Source organism: Vulpes vulpes, chromosome 16 (genome assembly GCF_048418805.1).
Source record: "Vulpes vulpes isolate BD-2025 chromosome 16, VulVul3, whole genome shotgun sequence".
In the NCBI taxonomy this organism is placed as follows: Eukaryota; Metazoa; Chordata; class Mammalia; order Carnivora; family Canidae; genus Vulpes; species Vulpes vulpes.
Window position 1 is genome coordinate 55,040,506 of NC_132795.1, and position 22,372 is coordinate 55,062,877.

At 52.6% G+C, this 22,372-nt stretch overlaps 2 protein-coding genes across 39 annotated transcripts in view; one reads left to right on the forward strand and one right to left on the reverse strand.

Moving 5' to 3' along the window:
* Window positions 1-4,257, forward strand: part of MRTFA (myocardin related transcription factor A) — a 195,563-nt gene extending 191,306 nt beyond the window's left edge. For all 6 annotated transcript variants that reach the window (XM_072741232.1, XM_026017305.2, XM_026017303.2 and 3 more), the window contains one exon: window positions 2,883-4,257. In XM_072741232.1, coding sequence (XP_072597333.1) covers window positions 2,883-3,400 — 518 coding nt within the window. In that variant the 3' untranslated portion in view covers window positions 3,401-4,257. The remainder of the gene's footprint in view (window positions 1-2,882) is intronic.
* A 133-nt stretch (window positions 4,258-4,390) lies between these two features.
* SGSM3 (small G protein signaling modulator 3) overlaps window positions 4,391-22,372 on the reverse strand; it is a 45,037-nt gene continuing 27,055 nt past the window's right edge. For 4 of the 33 annotated variants that reach the window (XM_026017306.2, XM_026017308.2, XM_072741236.1 and 1 more), the window contains 21 exons: window positions 14,122-14,241; window positions 13,585-13,670; window positions 13,054-13,120; window positions 10,957-11,165; window positions 10,753-10,860; window positions 9,776-9,919; window positions 9,320-9,515; window positions 8,794-8,939; window positions 8,304-8,528; window positions 7,857-7,911; window positions 7,507-7,634; window positions 7,240-7,395; window positions 7,013-7,067; window positions 6,829-6,878; window positions 6,557-6,709; window positions 6,345-6,415; window positions 6,190-6,238; window positions 6,031-6,116; window positions 5,300-5,422; window positions 5,142-5,202; window positions 4,391-4,923 (listed from right to left, as the gene is read on the reverse strand). In XM_026017306.2, coding sequence (XP_025873091.1) covers window positions 4,843-4,923; window positions 5,142-5,202; window positions 5,300-5,422; window positions 6,031-6,116; window positions 6,190-6,238; window positions 6,345-6,415; window positions 6,557-6,709; window positions 6,829-6,878; window positions 7,013-7,067; window positions 7,240-7,395; window positions 7,507-7,634; window positions 7,857-7,911; window positions 8,304-8,528; window positions 8,794-8,939; window positions 9,320-9,515; window positions 9,776-9,919; window positions 10,753-10,860; window positions 10,957-11,165; window positions 13,054-13,120; window positions 13,585-13,670; window positions 14,122-14,128 — 2,256 coding nt within the window. In that variant the 5' untranslated portion in view covers window positions 14,129-14,241 and the 3' untranslated portion in view covers window positions 4,391-4,842. Of the gene's footprint in view, window positions 4,924-5,141; window positions 5,203-5,299; window positions 5,423-6,030; window positions 6,117-6,189; window positions 6,239-6,344; window positions 6,416-6,556; window positions 6,710-6,828; window positions 6,879-7,012; window positions 7,068-7,239; window positions 7,396-7,506; window positions 7,635-7,856; window positions 7,912-8,303; window positions 8,529-8,793; window positions 8,940-9,319; window positions 9,516-9,775; window positions 9,920-10,752; window positions 10,861-10,956; window positions 11,166-13,053; window positions 13,329-13,584; window positions 13,724-14,121; window positions 14,242-16,548; window positions 16,661-22,372 lie in introns of those variants that run through there. The other 29 variants (XM_072741235.1, XM_026017310.2, XM_072741237.1 and 26 more) reach the window with 15 other exon arrangements.

Here is a 22,372-nt window from a genome sequence, read left to right on the forward strand (position 1 = left end):
AAGTACTACAGAAAGCTGGCAAGGGGGGCATTTGGGTTGACCTCGTTGAGCTCCTTGGGGGGGCACCTGTGGGACCAGGTGTGCTGGAGTTGGGGTGTGGGCTCAGGAGTCAGAGAAGTTACAGGTCAGGGCAGATCATGAGGCCTCGTGGGTGCAGGGGGAAGGGCTGAGACTCTGGATGAAGTTGAGTGAAGGGTGGTTCCAGCTGGAAGGGCAGGAGCTGGGAGGCAGCTGTGGACCCAGTGGGCCTGGGCCAGCCCGCAGCAGGGGGAGAAGCTGAGCCGGGGTGTGCTTTAGAGAGCCATGGACTAGGCATGTCTAGCGAGATGACAGGAGGGCAGCAGCCCTGGTGTTAACTAAAGGTTCAGCCTGAGGTGCCCAACACTGCCAGGGGGAGCCCTGAGCCACGCTGGGGATGCCTCAGTACAGCTGCTTGTCCCGAGACAGCCAAGCAGGGGAGTTGTTGGCATCTAGATGGCATTCGGAGCCATGAGATCGGGTGAGCAGAGAGGATGAAGTGGAAGTGTGTCCAGGGGCACGAGCAGATGACGCTCAGAGCAGGCAGAGACCATGAGGTCCTGGAGTTCAGGGCTGTCATTGGGCGGTCACGGGGTTAGCAGTGTGGTGGCCGGTGGTGAGCCGGACTGGGGTGCAGGAGCCCACGAGTCTGCCAAGGTAGCAAAGAGCCAGCCACTTGCACACTGATAGAGGAGATCCCGAGTGCAGGGAGAGTGCAGGGAGGGTGCAGGGAGGGGAGGAGGGCTCAGCGTAGGGGCTGGGGCAGCTCACTGGCGGCGGCAGCCAGGGAGGCAGAGTGTGCAGAAGATCTCCGAGTGCTGTGATGATGGCGGTAGGGGGAGGGCTGGCAACATGGTACCGGTTAAGCCAGAGCTCAGCGCTGAATCTGTACACTTTAAAACGGTGAATTTTATAGACACCTGTGTGGCTCAGTCTATGGAACATACGACTTTCAATCCTGGGGTTGTGAGTTTGAATCCCAGTTAATGTGTAGGGATCTTTTTTTTTTTTTTTTTTTTTTTTTAAGAAGAAATAAAGTGATGAGTTTTGCCTCAAAAAAGAGTAGGAGTGGGCAGCCCCGGTGGCGCAGCGGTTTAGCGCTGCCTTCAGCCCAGGTTGTGATCCTGGAGTCCCAGGATCGAGTCCCACGTTGGGCTCCTGCATGGAGCCTGCTTCTCTCTCTCTCTCTCTCTCTCTCTCTCTCTGTGTGTGTGTGTCTCTCTCTGTGTCTCTCAGGAATGAATAAATAAAATCTTTAAAAAAAAAAAAAAAGTAGGAGCTTAAGAGCTAATGTTACCCTCAAGGCCACAGATTCTAACCTTAGGGAGGCTCCGTGGACTCCAGAGTGTGCAATGGGGCCTGAGGCACATTTCTAGCAAGCACAGGTGCACTGTGACGCTGCTGGGCTGGGTGGTGCTGGCAGGCAGTGGGAGAGGCTGGCCAGAGCCTGGAGAGGGGCCTGGGCCTGGGCAGTTCCTGGTGTCCAGGCAGGAACCCAAACTGGGAAAGCTCAGGCTACCTGGAAAGAGATTGTGCCAGAAGCAGAGGGGGAGCAGGCCAGGCCTTGAGCCGTTAGCAGTGAAGAAGGCAGAGAAAGGGAGCTGGGGGTGCGGCCTGCCAGAACTGGCCCCAAGAGGCATTTGAATGGGGTGGGCGGGGCCTGCAGCGGCCCCATGGTGGCAGCAGGGGAGACGGAGCTTGGTGAGACCTGGTGAGATCCCGTGTCTGACTGGGATGGGCTGCGAGAGGGAGGGAAGACAGGCCCAAGAGGGCCAGGGAGTAAGCCTGGTTGGATTCTGCATATTTTTTTATTGTGGTTAAATACACATAAAATTTGCCATTCTAATTTTTAAATGTAGAATTCGGTATTATTAAATACAGTCAGTGTTGTGCAGCCATCACCACCATCTGTTCTTAGAACGTCTCTGTCTGTACTGACCCTTATGTCCTGTTCGGGAGGCGCTCCCCACCCCCACCCTCCAGCCCCAGATAACCTGTTTTATCTGTGCTCAGAATTCTCCGGCTCCCCGGGACTCCTGTCCGTGGAATCCGACAGTCCCTGTCTCCGGCCCGCTTCCCTAGCACAGCGCCCTCAGGGTTCATCCACGTAGCAAGTGGCAGTCTCCTTCCTTGTCACGGCTGCGTGAGCTCCCACTGCAGAGCCGGAGCACCTCGTGCTGACCGCTCACCCACGAGGGACACTCGAGTGGTTTCCACCCACGGCTGTTGTACCAAACAGTGCTATGAACACTGGCACGCTAGCATCTGCTGGGAGCCCCTGCACATCTTCCAAGCGGCTGCACTGTGTGTGTTCACACCAGCCGTGCCCACGGGCTCAGTGTCTCTCTACGTCCTCGCCAACACGTATTTCCAGTTTTAAAAAACCGAAACCACTAGCCGCCTTACTGGGTGTGAAGGGGTCTCCTTGTGAGTTTGACTTGCATTTCCCTAACAAGGACTGAGGGGAGTGGAGCATCCTCTCCTGTCCGTACGGGTCATTCGCAGATCTTTTCTTGGAGAAATGGTGGAGTCCTTTGCTCCTTTTCCCCGTTGGGTTTTGTGGCTGAGTTATGGCTCTAGTCTGGATGGGAGCCAGTAGAGTCATGGTGCGTGCTATTCCCTCCCACCCTGTGGGTTGTCTCTGCACTTGATGGCGTCCTTTTGTGCACACTTTTTTAAATCAGTTAATGTATTTTTTTGGCTGTTGCCCGTGTTTCTGGTGTCACAACCAAGAAATTACCGAATCCAGTGAAGATCTCTGACCTATTTGGAGTTAACTTTTTTGTATGTGGTGTAAAGAGGGGCTGGCCTCAGGTCCTATTCAGGTCTGGTTTCTGACATCCACTCACTTTCTTGTTTGCCAGAAATCTCAGCGGATTTCAAGGAGCCACCACCCTCTGTACCAGGGAAAGAGAAGCCCTCCTCGACGGCAAGCTGCGGGTCACCGCTGGCCACGCCATCCCCGCCCTCTGCCGAGCTCCCCCAGGCTGCACCGCCTCCCTCGGGCTCACCCGCCCTCCCTGGGCGCCTGGAGGACTTCCTGGAGAGCAGTACGGGGCTGCCCCTGCTGACCGGAGGGCACGAGGGGCCAGAGCCCCTGTCCCTCATTGACGACCTCCACAGCCAGATGCTGAGCAGCTCTGCCATCCTGGACCACCCCCCCTCACCCATGGACACCTCGGAATTGCACTTTGCCCCTGAGCCCAGCGGTGTGGGCCTGGACCTGGCTGACGGCCACCTGGACAGCATGGACTGGCTGGAGCTGTCGTCCGGCGGCCCCGTGCTCAGCCTGGCCCCGCTCAGCACCACCGCACCCAGCCTCTTCTCCACGGACTTCCTCGACGGGCATGACTTGCAGCTCCACTGGGATTCCTGCTTGTAGCTCAGGGGCTGGAAGCTGGGGAACTCCTGGGAGCTCGCCTCTCTGTGGTCATGAGTCCTGACAATCACGGGCCCTGCTCCCCCCCCCACCCCCATCCCCGGAGGCTGGAGCAGGCCCGCGGGGACGGGCCAGGGCCATTCTATTGACCTCCTTTTGCGAGGTCAGAGGTGCAGTCTGGCTGCAGTTTGCTCAGACGAGGCCTGGGGTGAATCTCCTTCCTGCTCTTCCCTGGGAGGGAAGAAACTAGCTGGGCCTCTACCTCCCCACTCCCCGTGATGCCAATCCCAGGGTCCCAGGCTTCCTGGGAGGGGAGCCCCTTGCCATTTTAGCGTCTTCGTGTAGTGTAACCATTTAGTGGCTGGTGGCAAACGGTTTCTGTACAGGTGTATATAGCTCTATATTCTATATCGCCATGCATATGTATACATCTATTTTGGGGGCTGGGAGGCAGATGGGAGCTCCCTCCCGTCCTGTGCACAATACAGAAGGGCCTGGAGACCACCGCTCCTGGGGTTGGAGCAGCTTACCTCAGCCCCGTCACGCGTGTTTGACATGTAGACACCCTGCCACCGCCTGTGCCCCACCTGTGTCCTGCTCCGTACTAGTGCCACAAGGGCAGAGGTGCTTCCTGGCCACCCACCCACATTCCGTCCCGCTGCCTCACTGCGGCCACCATGGCCCTGGGACAGGAGGGGTGTCCTCCCCTAAGCTACAGCCACCTCTTGCCCAGGGGCTCAGCCTCCCTCTGGCCTGTCACTATCTTAACAGGGATTAGGGATGGAGTCACTAAACCAGTGCTGGGACAGAGGTCGGGAAGAAGCTGTGTGGTCTTTTTAAAATAAAAACAAAAACACTGACTTTGGTTCCTTTTTGTTCAATCTGTGGAAGAGGCGGGTGATCTGGCTGGGTCCTAGACTTTCTAGACCACTCCAGGAAGCACAGAACCTTGGACATACAGCTCTACTCCCTGGCTGGACAGAAGACTGGAGGTTCCCAAGGACACGATTTATTGACAAACCAAATAGCCCCCTTCCTGAGCAAAAACGGACAGAACAGAGGTGGCTCTCCACCTCAAGAGATTTTTGGTTGGTACAACAAATTGGGGCCTGGGGCGTCCGTGAAGACCCAGGCAGAGCGCTCCCCTAGGCACTGGGAGAAACCGGCTCAGCCCCACCTCCCGCTCCTGCCACCCACTGTCCTCTGGTGACCATCCTGGGCATTCCTGGTGGCATCCCTGTTCACCGTGCCGTGGTGCAGGCCAGAGCTCCAGCACCTCTCCCCCTGACCCCACAGTGTGGAGTGGGCCCGGGCCACCTCAGACCCCATCCCAAAGCAGACCCAAGACTGGCCAGGACTGAGCTGTCGTCTTGCTTGAGGAAGGGGCTGCTTGGTAGCCAACAGGTGGGGGAGGCCTGGGCTTGCGGGGCCACTGGAGCAGAGCATCACCCGTCGATGTCCCAGCTGAAGAGGTGGTGCTTCACGAGCATGTCCTGAACACCCTCCTTCAGTGGCTTCTTCTCCTCCTACACACAGGGACAGCCTCTGTCGCAGGCAGCATGGCCTGGGGTGCGGCTCGTGTATCATGTGATACAGCACTCAGGCTCCCCACAGGCCCCACCTCAGCCACCCAGGAAGTGTCTGGGGCCACCTGCCAGCACAGACACCTGGCCTCCCCACCCCAGGCAGCCCTCACGGGGAACGTGGGTGCAGGGCCGAGAACCAACCCCACCCACCCACCCACCTCTCTCTTCACAGGAAGTTCCCAGTCCTGGGACAGGCTGAAGGCGAAGCAGCAGAGGACGCTAGAGGTGAGGAGGGGACGGGGAGGTGGTCAGTGGCTCTCAGGTCTGCTCTGCACCCCCACCGGCCCCACCCCAGGCCACTAGGCGGGGTTCTCACCGGAGCTCGCACTTGATCTGGACCCAGCCAGGGCTGCGCAGGAAGGACCAGGGATGGTACCACTTCTCCACAGTAGGCAGGCTGGAGCACAGCACCTCCAGCCACAGGTGCAAAACCTGCTCGCTGGGGACAGGCGGGGAAAGGTGGGCACCCCAGCCCCTTCCCTCCACTTGGGGACTGCCTCAGGTGACTGCCCCTTTGCTCTCAGCCAGCTCTGGCTCCACTCCACTGGGAGACGCTCAGGCCCCTGGCCCCCCTTCCCCTTCCCCTCAGTCCCCTCCCAGCTCTTCCATTGGTGTCTTGAGACCGGGCCTGAGCTCTGCTGCTTGGCCCAGGATCGGTGCCCGTAGCCCTGCTCTGAGCCTGGAGGCTGTCCCCTCTCCAGGTGGCGAATGCAGAAACCACACTCAGGCTGGCCCGGGTCGGCTGCACAGATGCCCAAGCTCCCTTCAGGCAGGCACCCCCTCCCTAGCTGGCCAGGGTGGCCAGTTCCAGTGAGCCCCTCACCGGGCCTGCTGCTACAGTCTGTGCCTCCTGAAACCCACGAGCGCCTGGTCAGCCCGCAGAACGCTGGAGGAAGGCTCCTGGAAGCTGGCCTGGCTGCCTTGTCTGTCCAGGTCCTGGGCCCCGAAGGCCCGCTCACAGGCACCCACTGCCCCGCAGGGCCACAGCGCAGGCTAGCACTCATCCGACTGGACGGCCACTGGCCCACAGCAGGCAGGGATACTCACTTGAGCCCCACACAGATGAGGGACCGGAGCTTGACGTCCATCTGTGCATGTGCAGCGTCATGGGTCACGTTCACAGACTGCACAGCCTGGGAGGGCCCGGCTGTCAGGTCACTCCAGCTGCCGACCCGGGAGGCCTGCTCCACCCACCACCCCACTTACCCGGTAGAGCAGCTCCTCTGGGGTCAGGACTTTGCCATCTTCATCCAGCCTAAAGGAGGGACCAGAGCTGCCATGCTGCCCAGTACTGGGGGCTCAGGCTGTGGCCCCCACGGGGCTGCCAGGACGACACGGGGCAGGGGGTTGGGGCCCGTTACCTGTACGTCTTACACAGCACCAGGCGCGAGTACACTGAGTCAAAGTCTCTCTCCACCTCCCGGCCTGCTGCCTGGGGGTCAAGGGGAGTGTAAGGGACAACAGGGTCCCAACGGAGGCATGCTTCCTCCCCATGAGCCCCTGTGCCAGCTCTACAGGGCCAGGGGCTCAAGGAAAAGGACAGTGGGGGAAGTGGGTCCAGCCATTGACTTACCTCCTCGATAAACAGCCATGGGTGGCAGGCACCCCCAAGCAGCGACGGCTTCTTCAGCCCATGCTCAAATAGGGCCTTGAGAGCTGGACAGAGGGTCCCTCGAACGAGGTCTGTGACCCCCTCTGTCACGGCGTCGTCCCCCGCGATGGAGTACTGACAGTGGGGGACAGGGTCTGAGAGGCGCCAGTCACCCCCACAAGGGGGTGACCCAGCATGCGCCAAGGTCAGGCGGTGGCAGCTCCAGGGGCAGCTGTGCCTTGTGCACCTCTTACCTCTTTGCTCCGTTCATCCAGAACTTCTACAAACTTGGCTGGAAACCAGCCTGGGGGAGAAGCAGGGCCCTGTGAGGAGCAGATGGGGTGTCCCCACACCTCCCACCCTGTGAGGGTCGGGGGAGGGTGGCCAGGGCTCCCAGGTTCACTGCCCAGCCCACCCCTTCTCAGACGGAGGCCTCACCTCTCAGGCCGTTCAGCTCCCCGACCCAGCAGTGCTCGTCCTTCTGAGAGATGATCTGCACGGTTGGCCGGCAGAGAGCAGGAGGAAGCAAAGCTTTGGTTGCCCAGGCCCCGTGCCTGCAGCCGTGTGGCTGCACCCTCGGTTGGGCGGGTAGGACAGGAATGGGGCCCTGGCAGCCCAGGGGTGGGTGTCTGCTCCCGCTGCCAGGCTCCCCACACCCCACTTACTGTGATGATGTCGTTCTTGCGGAAGCCCAGCTCGTCATCGTCATGTCGCTCGAAGTCCAGCAGGGCCTTGGCCCGGCGCCGGTGGCTGCGTGAGCACGCCACATAGTTCTCGTGATCCCGCTGGTGGCTCTCCATGCTGTAGTCCGGGCTCAGCTCCTGCCCGAGGGGCAGAAGGGCCTGCTGATGGGGAGGTGCCTCTCACCACGGCCTTGGTGCCTCAGAATGAGGCTGGGGAGCCAGAGTCCCCAAGTTGAACCCACAACTCACCACACTACAGTTTTTGGGGTCTGTGCACTGGAAATGGCGTGCCACGCGCAAAATGGCTTCCCGGAGGTCAGCTACCAGTTCCGTCTGCTTGATGTTCTTGGCCTTGAGCGCTTCCAGGTCGTCCTCCCCTGGGAGCCCCAGAGAGCTATGGCAGCCACAGCCCCAGGGCAGCCTTCCCCTCCAACCCCAGGGAAGCTCAGGGTCTGCAATGGGCCTGAGGATGAATGCCCCCTGGTCTCTATCCGCACCCTGCCTGCCTGTTCTGGGCGGGGGGGGGGGGGGTTGTGAGCTGGGACTCACTGGCAGGGAAGGAAACCCAGCCCAGCACCAGCTGCCATGGCAATTCTCACCAAAGAGCAGGGAGGTGATGCCAGACTTCCTCCGCTGGGTCCTGCGACGCACAACCTGCAGGCAGGGAGCGGGTTGGTGGCAGCCAGGCGGGGTGGCAGGCGCCCCAGCACTGGAGGAAGCTGACAGAGCTCCTGCCAGCATCTCACACCACCTCATCTGGAATGGCCTCTGCGGCGGCTCTGAGCATCGGAAATGCAATTGGTTCAAAGCCAGGTCTGTCCTACACCCACATGGGGCAGGTCACAGCAGAGATGCACACAAGGCCAAGGCAGCAGGTCATTCCACAGCTGTGGTCTGACTGGGCCGGGCCCCCGGTGCCGGGCTAGGGAGGGGGCAGCAGAGCAAGGATGGGCAGGTGGGTTCCTGCGGCCTCTCTCACTCACTTCGGGCTTCCTCGGGGACCCCCCAGTGTGGGTGAGGCGGGGATTCCTCCCTTATGGGCCCACCTGCGAGAGGTTGGTGGTGGCGCTGGTCCCCAGGAGCTGGCCCTGGTCTGCAATGAGGTAGGCCAGGTGCTTGCGGCGCTGTGTCTCCACAGCCACGTCCGTGAGGGAGCCAGCCAGCCGCATGGCCTCCCCCAGCAGCAGCTCCGCGTCCTCAATCTGTGAAGGGATGTCTGACAGCGTATTGAAGATAGAGGCCGAGTTCTCGGACTGGATCAGCTCATCCTCCTGGGCCAAGCAGGGAAGGAGTAGAGGGGAGGGCACGTCACTGCCGAACGCCAGGCCTGCAGGCTGACCCCAATCAGGGTCCCCGGGAACAGGTAAACTCCCTGGATGATCAAGCTCAGTACCAGGAGTCCCGGGCCCCAGGGGACCCACTGCACTGTGGGCCTCTCAGGAGGGGCCAGCGGTCACATCACACAATGTTAAGAGCTGAACCCCCACTGCAGCCCCCAGAGGAGGGGCCCCAGGTGGGCCAGGGCTCCGGCCGCACCTTGAGCCGCAGCATGCCCAGCGTGGTCTGGAACAGCACCAGGGAGCCCTCGTAGAAAAACAGGTCCCAGAGGCGCAGCAGCAGCCTGACGTGCACCACACTGGCAAAGGCCGTGAGGAACCAGTGCAGCGTGATCAGGGACAACTCTGTGGACACAGACCAGAGCCTCTGTGGCCGGAACCAGGGGCAGCCAGCATGGGACAGCCTGGAAGGGGCGGGGGGTGTTCCCCAGAGACACATGCTGGGAAGAAGGGGGAGGGCTGCCCCCAAAGAGCAGCAAGTGGCCTTGCCTGCTCCAAGAGAAGGGAGGAGACAGGCCGTCAGGCACATCAGAGAACAAGAGTACAATAAAGACCATGCGTGCTACTGTGTTCGGGGCCTGGCTCTTGTCAGATGTTCTTTCTCCCACACGGCCAGCTGCCCGGTCCCCCACCAGTTGTGTCTGAAGGCCTCAGACCTGCGCATCTGAGCTAGAGTTGCAGGACCCCCAGGCCCCCAAGAAGACGGTGGGTGCCGACCCCCTTACCAATGTCGTGTTCCTGGAGCAACTTGTCCAAGCGAGGCAGGTACTGGACGATGAGGTGGCGCAGGACCCGTTGGTCTGTCTGGACGCCTAGCAGAGTGGTGCTGAAGTAGGAGGCAGGGAGCAGGTCCTCAATGATGGCACACATCATCCAGAAAGCATCCTCCTCCTCCAGGAACAGCAGGAGGCAGGCAGCCACCTGGCCAGGGCAAGGGAACAAGGGGCCTCTACCCAGGTCTCCATGTGAATTAGAAGAGGTACCCCCTCTGGGGGTTACATCATAGACCACATGCTCCCCTCAGGCTGAAACCCACATATTCGGCAGCCCCAGCCCCCCATGGGGATTCCTACTCCTAGCCCTGCCACCCATCCCACGGCCCTGGATGGTTCTGTTCTCCAGTGGAGGCCTGGAGAATGCCCTTGGAGACACCCCCCCTGTCTCTCCTGGGCTGTGCTCACCATGCCTGTGCCCTGGCAGTAGCCGATCTCCGGGTAGAGCCAGGCCAGTGCTCGGAGGACCCTGCGCAGGCGGGGCACTCCAATGCTGCTCACATTGGCGAAGCAGGCGTTGCTGGGCATGGTGCGGAGCAGGTCCTTCTCAATCTGCCGGCAGCCCACCCACAACAAGTCCCCGTGAGATGCAGCTGCAGGCCTGGAGGCCCACACTGCGCTCCACATGGTCACACCCAAGGCAGCCCTGCGAGGGAGGCTGGGAGGCCCCTGTGTGGGACAAAGCCCAGGCAGGCTTTCCATTCAGGACTGAGGATTCTTAACGCTCTGGTCAGAGTGCACCCACCTGCCTTCAGGATTATAGCTCGGCTAGTGTGGAGTTGGTTCTACCACATTCACCAGGGGAACTTAGAAAATAAAATTACAGATCCCTAGGCCTCAAGGCAGAACTCCAGAATTCAGACTCTCCGGAATGAGGCCTGGAAATCTGTATTTAAAATCTCCAGGGGATCCCTGGGTGGCACAGCGGTTTAACGCCTGCCTTTGGCCCAGGGCGCGATCCTGGAGACCCGGGATCGAATCCCACGTCGGGCTCCCGGTGCATGGAGCCTGCTTCTCCCTCTGCCTATGTCTCTGCCTCTCTCTCTCTCTCTCTCTGTGTGACTATCATAAATAAATAAAAAATTAAAAAAAAAAAAAAAAGTAAAATCTCCAGGCGATCCCATTGCACACCCAGGTTCGATGGTCTTTTGACAACTGTCCCTGCTGCCTACAGAAGACCCAGAGGTGCAGGCTTATTCCAGACACATGTCTGAGTGGAAGGGCTGCCACATGGCTGCCTGCTCCCCGGGGCCACCCCTGCCAAGGAGAGACTGACAAGAGCAGGTTCCTGTGACCTCAGGCAACTCACTGCCCCCTTGTAGGCCACACACAGTTTCTGACCTGAAAGTGCTTCCGAAGGGCCCCTGGCGCCGGCCCACCCTCACCTGTTTGGCAGCAATGGTGTCATCATTGGAGCTGTTCTTCACCATCTCTCGGTAGGACAGCTCAGAATTCTTCTTCTTCTGCAGAGCCCCGGAGAGCCGCATCCACAGCTGCGGGGTGGGGGGGGAGGGGGCCGGCATGAGGCTTCGGTGGGACCCCTGAACCCCCCACCCCATGGGCCCTCTGCAGGTTCCTCGCAGCTTCACCTGTGGCCTCATGCTGTGTGGGATGCCAGCTAGCACTAGGGAGCGGAGCTTCTCAGAGCGGGGCAGAGAGACAGCAATCTTGTCCCAGGTGAGGTCCCCCACATCGTGATTATGGGTGAACTCCAGGTGGGCCTGCCACCGCAGCCTCTGTGGAGGGTCCTCCAACAGAGACACACCCGGAAGCCTGCTAGAACTGGGGTTGGCACTGTCTGCCAGGAGAGAGCCAGGAGGTGCAGCGGTGAGCAGGGCCAGGCCGTGGCCTTTACGTCCAGCACCCAGATCTCACCCCTGAAATCCAGACCCACGTTTCCAACAGCTTCCCAAGGCTCCATCTGCATGTCCCATAGACGTACCAATGAGCAAATGCAAGCGCTTTCATTTCTCTCCCAAACCTGCCTGGTCCCTCCCAGATCCACAGACCCACCTCCACTCTCCAGATGCTCAGGCTTGGACCTCAGAAGCCCCTCTGGCTCCTCTCCACTTACTCCCCCATTCAACCCCAAGGCAAATCGTCTTGGTGGACTCTCACTGCTTTTACCACCTCCAACCATGTGGCCTTTGACCAAGCCATCAACTTCCATCTGGGTCCGTACAGCCCTCTCACTCACTGGTTTCCACTCCTGCCTCCCTAAAGGCATTCACCCAGTAGTCAGAGTGCCCCTTCTCACACAAATCAGACCACGTCATTTGGCTCACTCAGACCAGAGGCCTTGCAAGGCTCGGTGACCACATCCTCTCAGCCTGGCTCCTCCATCCTCATCACCTACCGCTCTTGGTCTCTTGGCTCCAGCTATTCCTCACCTAACCCACTCCCACCTCAGGGCCTCTGAACTTACTATTCCTAGTCTCTATCCAAATGTCTCCCCTTCGAGAGGCCTTCCTTCATCACCTTGCACACATCCCACCTCCTCTCTTTTCCACAGCTCCAAATTTTTTCATAGCTCTTCTTGCCCCCATGAATAGTAACAGGCATGTTATTTGTTCATTGCCTAGGAATTCCACAAGGGCCAGGGCCACCTTCAGCTTTGTTCAAAGCACTGGGGATGTGGTGGTGGAGCTCATACAACCTGCAGACAGCCACTAAAATGCTGGCATGAGCACCACCAGGGCACATCAGGGCATGTAGCCTCACACAGCTCCTCATCCTTACTCATCTGAGAACCATACTCTCAGCCTCAGCTTTGCAAAACTTCACCTTTAGTGAATTACATGCAGTCAAATGCACAAACTTTAAGTGTACACTTTGGTGAGTATCTGTAAGTAAATGTCTAAATGTCATCCCCATCAAGATAGATAATATTTCCATTATGCTAGAGAATTCCCTGTATTCCTCACAGGCCCAGCTTCTAACTTCCAAGTATCTGCCTGCAAACCAGAGAGCAAGGAAAACTTACATCAGAATTGGAATATGAGTGACCCGAAGACTGGTTTCAGCCCATTAAAATCTTCTAGTCCTAGTTATATCCTGGTGACAGGCTGTCCTGGGTTCTGGCAGACAGCTTTCCCGACAGCCCATTTGGAAACCAGAAGGTATATTTACAGAAGAAAACAATGGAAATGGCCTGGAAGCCCACTTACAGAAGAGTGGTTATAAAATATTGTGGATAAATCCATTATAATGGAATATTATGAAAAACATGCTTTTAAAGAGATCTTAGCTGACAGAAGAAATGCTTGTGGTAAATAATGTTAAGAGATAACAGCAATATAAAAATGTGTAGATATCATAACGTCACTTATGAAAAGTACAGACACACATGGCCAGGAAAGAGAGAAACTGAAGTGTCAACAGTTATCTTTAGGTTGTGGGATCATGTGTTAATTTGTTTTAATCTTTATACTTTTCTGTGTTTTTCAACTTCACTACAGTAAAATCACTGCTTTTATTATCATATGCAGATCAATAAAATTAACCTAAACTTAAAAATATCAGAAGTTTCCATATACTCAGAGCTGCCTCTGAGGGTGATACTGTTGTCAGTACAGGAGCAGGTGAAACCCCAGAGCCCAGTTCATGGTGTCATGATGGAGTGTCACCAGAGCTGGAGTCCTCCGCATGGACACCAGCAAGATTATGCACCAAGGGCCCATTCTTACCTTCCTTGTCCACGCGGAAACCAAACTCATCGTAGCAGAACTCTGCTTGTTCTACGGACTCTTCCTTCTAGAACCAGGATGAGGAAGAGCCAATTGTGTGGCCACCAGTTTGGGACCACAGATTCTGGAAGATGCCACCCACACAACTGCCTGCTGAAATTCCACCGGCCGCCAAGACTCAGATCAAAGGCCGCCCCTGCTTGAAGCCTCTGTGGTCATCACTCATCTACAGGAGCCACCACCTTCTCCATCTGACCCAGCATTTTCCTCGTTCTCTTCAGAGGTCAAAGACAGTAAGATCAAGGTAGAAATAAATTTGATGCATTTCTATATCCTGACAGTACTGAGCACATGGTGCCATAATACTTTTTCTCCAACCTAATGACTGATTGCCAGAGGACGTGGAGCTAAGATGCCATCTCTGATGATGGCTTCTGAGCTGAAGTGAACACAGTAGGGTGGCTACCCACCCCCAGGAAGTCTAAAGCAGTAGGTTCCCTTTGGCGCCACAGCCTGGGCACCCAGCTATACCTGTGTGTACTTGGCCAAGATCTCCTGGGGCCACATGCTCGGGGTCAGGGCTGAGAAGGGGCCACTGGCAGAAGGTATGTGGTTTCCTAAAATCAAGGAGGATCAGGAATAGGAGATGAAGAGAATGCCGAGCATTGAGGGGGAAAATTCAAGTTGGGACATCCCCCATGCTCCCCCACCAAGGGCACCAGCAGAAAAGGGAGGACTGCACCCTTTGAAGTGGGATGGGTAGGTGTGGGGGAAAGACCTAAAAATGAGCAAAAGAAAAAAAAGCAGCATGTTACAAAACATAACCAAATTTCATCTCCTTACATCTTCCCCCACCCAAGTGTGAGGAGTTGTAGCCTAGAGGGAGGGGAGAGCATAAGAGATTGAGGGAAGCTGGAGATCTGAGCCGTGAAAAGCTGTGGTGACCCTGGGTGCCCTGTAGGGCCTCCTCCTTTCTCGCACTGTTATCCTCAGAGGTCTGTCTTGCTTCTACTCCACTGGATGGGCCCTCAGGGCAAGACCCTCTTCTCCTTCTGGACAGCCTCTCACCTGACATTGTGTAGAGAGGCAGGGCAGGTCTTCTGCAAATCTACACTCAGAAGGCTTCCTGGCCTATTATCTTATAGCTGGAAGGCTCCTCAGGCTTCATCTGGTCCAGAAACATCTGCCCTGGCAGGAGAGCAGAGGGGAAAGTCATTATAATGCAGCCTCTCTCCTAGGAGTCATTTCCACCCACTACTCTGAGTGAAAAGGAAAAGTCACCCTTCAAAGAAATGCCTCCTATTCTGAACATTTCATCTGGGAGAGGATACATGAAACACTCTGAAGAAGCGACAAAACTATTAACAGCTCTGTGAGCCAAGAGGAGTGTCCACTCAGTTCCATTGGTAAAGGAGAGAATCATACACACAGGTTTCCTGGTGCCCTAGGCTCAAGCCAATGGTTCTTCACAAGGGGGGAAAAAAAACAGCCAAACCTCCATGATTAGGTTTCCCTGAGCCAGAATTTTTAAGGAACCACTTAGCAGAATACAACTCAGGCTTCTAAGCCAATACCTCGAATTCACCTCAACACTGACATTTTCCCCTTCACCAAACCATCCACTCGACCACTTTCTCCACTAGCCTTATGGCTAGGAAACCAGGAGGTCGCAATCTAATCTAGATCTCTCCTGTTGCTGCTGAAACTCCTGCCTCCCTCTCTTTTTTTGTCCTCTCAAAAAATGAGGACTCAACAATAAAAAAGACAAAATGGGCAAGAGATCTGCATATACATTTCTCCAAAGAAGAATTAAATGGCCAAAAAGCAGGTAAAAAGATTATTCATCGGGGCACCTGGGTGGCTCAGTGGTAAAGGATCTGCCTTGGGCTCAGGTCGTGATCCCAGGGTCCTGGGATCGAATCTCACATCGGGCTCCCCACTGGGAGCCTGCTTCTCCCTCTGCCTGTGTCTCTGCCTCTCTCTGTGTGTCTCTCATGAATAAATAAATAGTCTTAAAAAAAAAAAAGATTATTCATCAGGGAAATGCAAACCAAGACCTCAATGTGGTACCATTCCACACCTACTAAGATGGCTCTAATCAAAAGGATTGTAGGTGTGGACAAGGATGTAGAGAAAGTGGAACCCTTACATTGCTGGTGGTGTGTGAAATGGAGCAGCTGATGTTGAGAACAGTTTGGCAATTTATCAAAAAGGTAAACATGGAATTTCCATATGACCTGGTAATTCCACTCCTGCAGTTAATCACCTAGGAGAAATGAAAACATGTCCATCCACCCAGACACTTGTACACAGATGTTCATGGCAGCATTATTCATCATAGCCAAAAAGGAGAAAAAAGCCAACTAATGAATGGATATACAAATGTTTGGACCAATTGGGGCACCTGGGTGGCTCAGTCATTTATAAGTGTCTGTTTTTGGCTTAGGTTGCGATCTTATGGTTCTGGGATCGGGCTCCATATCAGGCTCCCTGCTCTGTGGGGCCTGCTTCTTCTCCCCCTTCCTCTGCCCCCCACTTGTGCTGTCTCATAAATAAATAAATAAATAAATAAATAAATAAATAAATAAATAAAATCTTTTTTTAAAACTATTAAAAAAAAATGTTTGGACCATCCATCCATACAGTGGAAAATTATTCAGCCATATAAAAGAAGCAAAGTACTGATACACGTGACTCTATCGATGAACACTATGCTCAGTGAAAGAGGCTACTCACAAGAGGATAAATACTGTATGATTCTATTTAAGTGAAATGTCCAGAAGAGGCAAATCGATAGGTAGAAAATAGGTTAGTGACTGCCAAAGGATGGGGGAGGTGGGACTTCAGAGTGACCACTAACAAGGTTCAATTTGGGGAGATGAAAACGATTCTAGGATAGGATGGTGGTGATAGTTGCACAACAGTATGAAATACTAAAACTACTGAATTGCACACTTTAAAAAATTTTATAGCATCTAAATTATATCTGATTTTATTTTTAAATTTTAAAAAAGATTTTATTTATTTGACAGAGAGAAGGAGAGCACAAACAGGGAGTAGAGGGAGAGGGAGGAGCAGACTCTGTGTGGAGCAGGGAGCCCGATGTGGGGCTTGATCCCAGGACCCTCAGGCATCATGACCCGAGCAAAAGGAAGACGCTTAACTGACTGAGCCACCAAGGCGTCCTGTATCTCAATTTTAAAAAAGAAAAAGCCATCAATTGGGGTGTCCTCTAACTCTCTACCTTCTCATTTCTAATTTGCTCTTTGTAGATCCAGAAAGAATCTGTTATTACTCGAGCTTCAACAGAAATGCAATTTCTGTAGCAGTTTCCTCAGCCTTTTCTGATTATTAAACCTTTTATTTCCAACTATGGAATGAAAGGCTTGGACTCTGTGAAAAAAAAATTAGAGGCAGCAATAAGGAGATGTGGCTGAAATATTTTAGGACAAGCTGCCTTCCAGTTTTTGAAATCATGTCCCCCCAGACCCAGACCTAAAGAAACGTCTTCTCTTGCCATTTTTCAAGTGGTTCCTGCTGTTCTGGCCCACACCAGCACCTCACCTTCTCACTCCCTCTGCCACAGAATTCTGACCCAGAAGGGTCAGGTGACTGAAAAAGCAGAAAAGGAAAATCAAAGGGAGCTTTGGGGAGACATCACCCTATGAGTCCTTAACTTAAGCATATGTTCATAGTGGGCATGTGAAAAAATCCCCCTTCTCTTTCTGGGGCAAAAAAGTCATCTTGTAGCTCATAAGGGCAGCTCAGCTGGTCACCAACCTCCACTCCCGGCCTCAGACACACCCTGACCATGCCACATTCAGCCTAAATGCCCGTCAGGGAGGACCTGCTGCCCAACTGGGAGAGCTGCTCCCTCCTGCTTCCAGACAAGCGCCACTGAGAGCCAGACTGCAGAATCAGCATAGGTTGGCCATCCTAGGGTTGTCTCTTCTGCGTAAGGATAATAAAGCTGAATGTCTTCCTGGCATGCGGGGTTGAGCATCTGACTCTTGATTTTGGCTCAGGTTATGATCTAAGTAAGGGTTGTGGGATGAGCCCTGTGTGGGGCTCCATGCTCAGAGGGGAGTCTGCTTGAGGATTTCTCTCCCTCTGTCCCTCCCCCCACTTGTTCTCTAATAAATACATCTTAAAAAAAAAAACAAAAACGAATGTCTTCCTTTAGTATAACAGCTTATATAGGGTCAGGTTTGAATCAGAATTACATGCTAGATAGAGCAATATATACTTTTACATTAAAGGGAATGAACTACAAGTTTTAAAATCACATCATCATTCAATCCTTATAACACATGTTGAAGAAGATACCTCTATTCATTATGCAGAAGAAAATAAGCCTAGAAGAGACCCATATACAGTTTTCCAAATAGACTCCAATAATGTACCTTCCTACAAAACCATGCTATCTCCCCATCCTGCCTGGTGAACTGATACCACACAGCCACCAGCTAGATCATCAGGAGCATCCTCATCACTGACGCCACAGAGGTAGTGATTTGGTTGTTTCTTCTCCAGAAGGGACAGAGAGAGTGTGACAAAAGCAGGCGTTGCTGACAGTGAAGGAAATGAGCTGTCTCTGGCTTTGGAGAACTGAGGGAGCCAGGAAGACAATTCTGATATTAGCTTGCCTCCCACTCATTCATCCACTCAACAAACATTTACTAAGTGCCACCACAATCCAGGCATGGTTCTAAGGACTGAGATGCAACGGTGAAAATCAGAAGTTCCAGCCGTTACATTACAGAATCAGACAATAAACATAAAAATAGCTGAGTCAGATCGTGATAACTACAGTACTATAAGAAAAATTAAGCAGGATAAAAGTATAGGGAGTACAGAAGAGAGGGTAACCCCTCTTATTATGTTATTATGTATAATAACATGGTCAGGAAAAGCCCTCTGAGGATACGGTGGCATCTGAGCAAAGACAAAAATGGAAGTGAGGGATCAAGTTATTTGGCTATCTGAAGGAAAAGGGATCCAGGCAGAAGGAATAGCAAGTACAAAGCCTTTGAGGAAGGAACAGCAGCAGCAAGGTGGCCAGGGGCTTGGGAATGAGGAGAGGAGAGCAAACTCCAGCAGGAGTCATGGAGGGCCTGACTGTGTGAGCAGACTTTGGATCTTCTCCCCTGGTAGGTGGGCATCACAACAGAGTTCTTAGGAGAGGTGAACCTGAATCTGACTTAGGTTTTTTTTTTTTTTTTTTAATTTTTATTTATGATAGTCACAGAGAGAGAGAGAGAGAGAGAGAGAGGCAGAGACACAGGCAGAGGGAGAAGCAGGCTCCATGCACCGGGAGCCCGAAGTGGGATTCGATCCCGGGTCTCCAGGATCGCGCCCTGGGCCAAAGGCAGACGCCAAACCGCTGCGCCACCCAGGGATCCCCTGACTTAGGTTTTTAAAAGCTCTCTGGTTGGGGCAGCCCAGGTGGCTCAGCAGTTTAATGCTGCCTTCAGCCCAGGACCTAATCCTGGAGACCCGGGATCGAGTCCCATGTCATCGAGTCCCATGTCAGGCTCCCTGCATGGAGCCTGCTTCTCCCTCTGCCTGTGTCTCTCATGAATAAATAAATAAAATCCTTAAAAAAAATAAAAATAAAAATAAATAAAAATAAAAGCTCTCTGGCTGCTGTGCAGAGAAGGCTGAATGCAGCAGACAGAGGTGACGCTGGTGGGAATGATACTGACTTTGTTACAGAACCAACAAGAAATGGTCAGATTCTGGATATATATTTCAAGGTCTCTGCAATAATCCATATATGCCACATCTCCCACAGACTGCCCTGAGTCTCTGAGTTCTCAGAACGAGCCGGATATAATATCGCTAAACTGGGCGGGCAGGTTTTTCCTGCCCTTGGTCGCTATGGAAACCTTCCTGAAAGCAGCCATCTGGAAGCTGGTGAAAGCAGCTAAGGAGTAAACCACGTCATCAGCTGCCCTGCTGTTGTCACAGGGGTACTGAGAGGCTAGCTTTTGAAAACCAGGATCAACACAAGTAACTCTGAGGTGCTACTGAAGGAATTTTAAAAATTAAATGTACATGTTTACAGGCATCTTTTTACTCGGCCACCAGTAAATTTCTCCCTAGTCTGCCAATCTTAGGATTTAAGACAAACGTTCACAAAGCAAAGATTGTCAGATGTCACTGTAGATCTGTGTGTGTTGGGAAGGGCTCGCTCTTGATATAGATCAAGATTTTATCCTTCATCCACTCTTGACCTACTATTCTAATTTTCTGACAATACTGGAGGGTTGCCACAAGTATTCTAAAAGGGCTGAGATCCTGAAGACTCTTTTTCTCTGTGAGAAAATGACAGGACACAGAAAACCACTGATAGTAAGTAACTGGGAGAGAGAAGTGCAAAGCCAGGGGATGATAATGTAGCTACTATAAATGCTTTAAAAATTAAAATCTTAGGGCACATAGGTGGTTCTGTTGGTTAAGTGTCTGACTCTTGATCTCAGGGTTTTGAGTTCAAGCCCTGTGTCAGGCTCCATGCTAGGTGTGGAACCTACTTAAAAAAAAAAAATTAAAATCTTAAAGACCAGGGCACCTGGGTGGCTCAGTGGTTGAGCATCTGCCTTTGCTTAGGTCATGATCCTGGAGTCCTGGGATCAAGTCCCACATCAGGCTCCCCATAGGGAACCTGCTCTCTATGTCTCTGCCTCTCTCTGTGTCTCTCATGAATGAATAAATAAAATCTTAAAAAAAAAAAAGCTTTAAAGACCTAAATGTGAGATCGGAAACCTTAAAACTCCTAGAAGAAAATACAGGCAGTGATTTTTTTTGAAACTGGCCTCAGCAACATTTTTGTAGATCAGTCCTCCAAGGCAAGGCAAACAAAGCAAAAATAAACTATTGGGACTATACAAAATAAAAAGCTTCTGCACACGGTAGAAAACCATCAACAAAATGAAAAGACAGGAGGGAGCGCCTGGGTGGCTTAGTCAGGTGAGTGTGTCTGCCTTCAGCTCAGGTCATGATCTTGGGGTCCTGGGATGGAGCCCTGCAATGGGCAAGCAGCCCTTCTCTGCCTGCTTCTCCCTCTCCCCATCCCTCCCCACTGCTGATGCTCAGGTACGTGTTCTCTCTCTCTCAAATGAACACAATCGTTTTATAAAAAATGAAAAGACAACCTATCGAATGGGAGCAGACATCTGCAAATGATATATCTGATAGAGAGTTAGTATAAAAAATATATTAAAGTACTTACACAAACTCAACACCAAAAAAACCTCCCAAATAATTTGATTAAAAAATGGGCCGGGAGATCCCTGGGTGGCTCAGCGGTTTGGCGCCTGCCTTCGGCCCAGGGCGTGATCCTGGAGTCCCGGGATGGAGTCCTGCATCTGGCTCCCTGCATGGAGCCTGCTTCTCTCTCTGCCTGTGTCTCTGCCTCTTTCTCTCTGTGTCTCTCATGAATAAATAAACTCTTAAAAAAAGGGGGGGGGGTGGGGGAACCAATGACCTAAATAGACATTTTTCCAAAAATGACAGAGAGATGGCCAATAGACAAATCACTCATCAAAGAAATGCAAATCAAAACCACAATGAGAGGGATCCCCGGGTGGCTCAGCAGTTTAGCACCTGCATTCAGCCCAAGGCATGATCCTGGAGACCCGGGATCAAGTCCCACATCAGGCTCCCTGCATGGGGCCTGCTTCTCCCTCTGCCTGTATCTCTGCCTCTCTATGTGTCTGTCATGAATAAATAAACAAAATCTTTAAAAACAAAACAAAACAAAACAAAAAAACCCACAATGAGATATCACCTTACATCTGTCAGAATGGGTAGAATCAAAAAGACAAGAAAAACAAGTGTTGGTGAGGATGTGGAGAAAAAAGAATCCTTGTACAATATTGATATGAATGCAAACTGGTGTGGCCACCATGAAAAACAATATGGAAGTTCCTCAAAAAGTTAAAAATGGAAATACTGGGGCACCTGGGTGGCTCAGTGGTTGAGTGTCTACCTTCAGCTCAGGCTGTGATCCTGGGGTACTGGGATTGAGCCCCACCCCACATCAGGCTCCCCAAAGGGAGCCTGATTATCCCTCTGCTTCTCTGTCTCTCATGAATAAATTAAATAAAAATCTAAAAAAGAAATACTATATGATCCACTAATCACACTACTGGGTATTTATCCATAAGAAACAAAAAATCTCATTGGAAAAAATATACATACCCCTATATTTATTGCCAGCCTCCAAGATGGTCCCAAATGTTTCTACTTCCTGGTATTCACACCCTTGTGTAGGCCTTCTCTACACTAAGCCACAGGTAACCCTGTGACCAATTATGGTGGCAGTGATCATGTGTAACTTCCAAGGACAGGCCACACACAGCACAGCTTCCACTTTGGTCTCCTGAATCACTTGGTCTGGGGGAAGTCAACTGCCATGCCATAAGGACACCAAGGGAGCCCCATGGAGAGGCATCAACTTTGTAAGCCACTTCAGTGAACCATCCTGGAAGTAGATCCCCTAGTTCCAATATCTAAGCAATGTCATGAGAGACGCTCCCCTCTCATGAGCCAGACTCTCCCTATTGAGATGCTCCTGAATTCCTGACCCATAAAAACTAGAAGAGATAACAAATGATTATTTCTGTATTAAGCCACTAAGTTTTAGGGTGGTTTGTTATGCATCAAAGATAACTAATATACCTTTGTGATTCCTCTGCCTTGAGCTGAGGTTCTCTCCCTATGCTCCTATAAAGCTTTGTGAATAAATCCATCACAGAACTTACCTCAGCCTTTTTAACTTTTTCTTTTTTCTCCCTTAGACTGCATCTTGTTTCCCTCTGTATCCCTGGCACTCAGAAGTCTCTCAAAAAGTATTTGTTAGATAAATTAGATAAATGAATGAACACCAGCAAATGAAAAACAAAGTAAATAGAAGTCACACTTCACACTACAGTAATAACTGGTGTTTTATTTACACCTTACTCTCCCTTCTTCTGGGTGTCTGGAATATAGCAATCTCCCTACCATTCTGACTCCACACTTTTTAAGACTGCTTTCTTTACTCACTCTTTCTGATTACACAATTCTGGGAAGCTCTTTACATCTACATCACTTCATCTCTCTGAGCTAGTCAGTTGGTTCTGGGTGAACACAGATCTGAACTGGACCAATCATTAACACTCAATAGCCACTGGCAAACATGATGAGACTAGACATCACCGGTTTTCCCAAAATAGCCCAATGAGTCCCTTCTTGGAGGGAGTCCCTTCTTCAATTTGAGACCCAGAAAGCCAAGGAGGTCAGCCCCTTGGGTAATGGAAGCATTCATATATATACA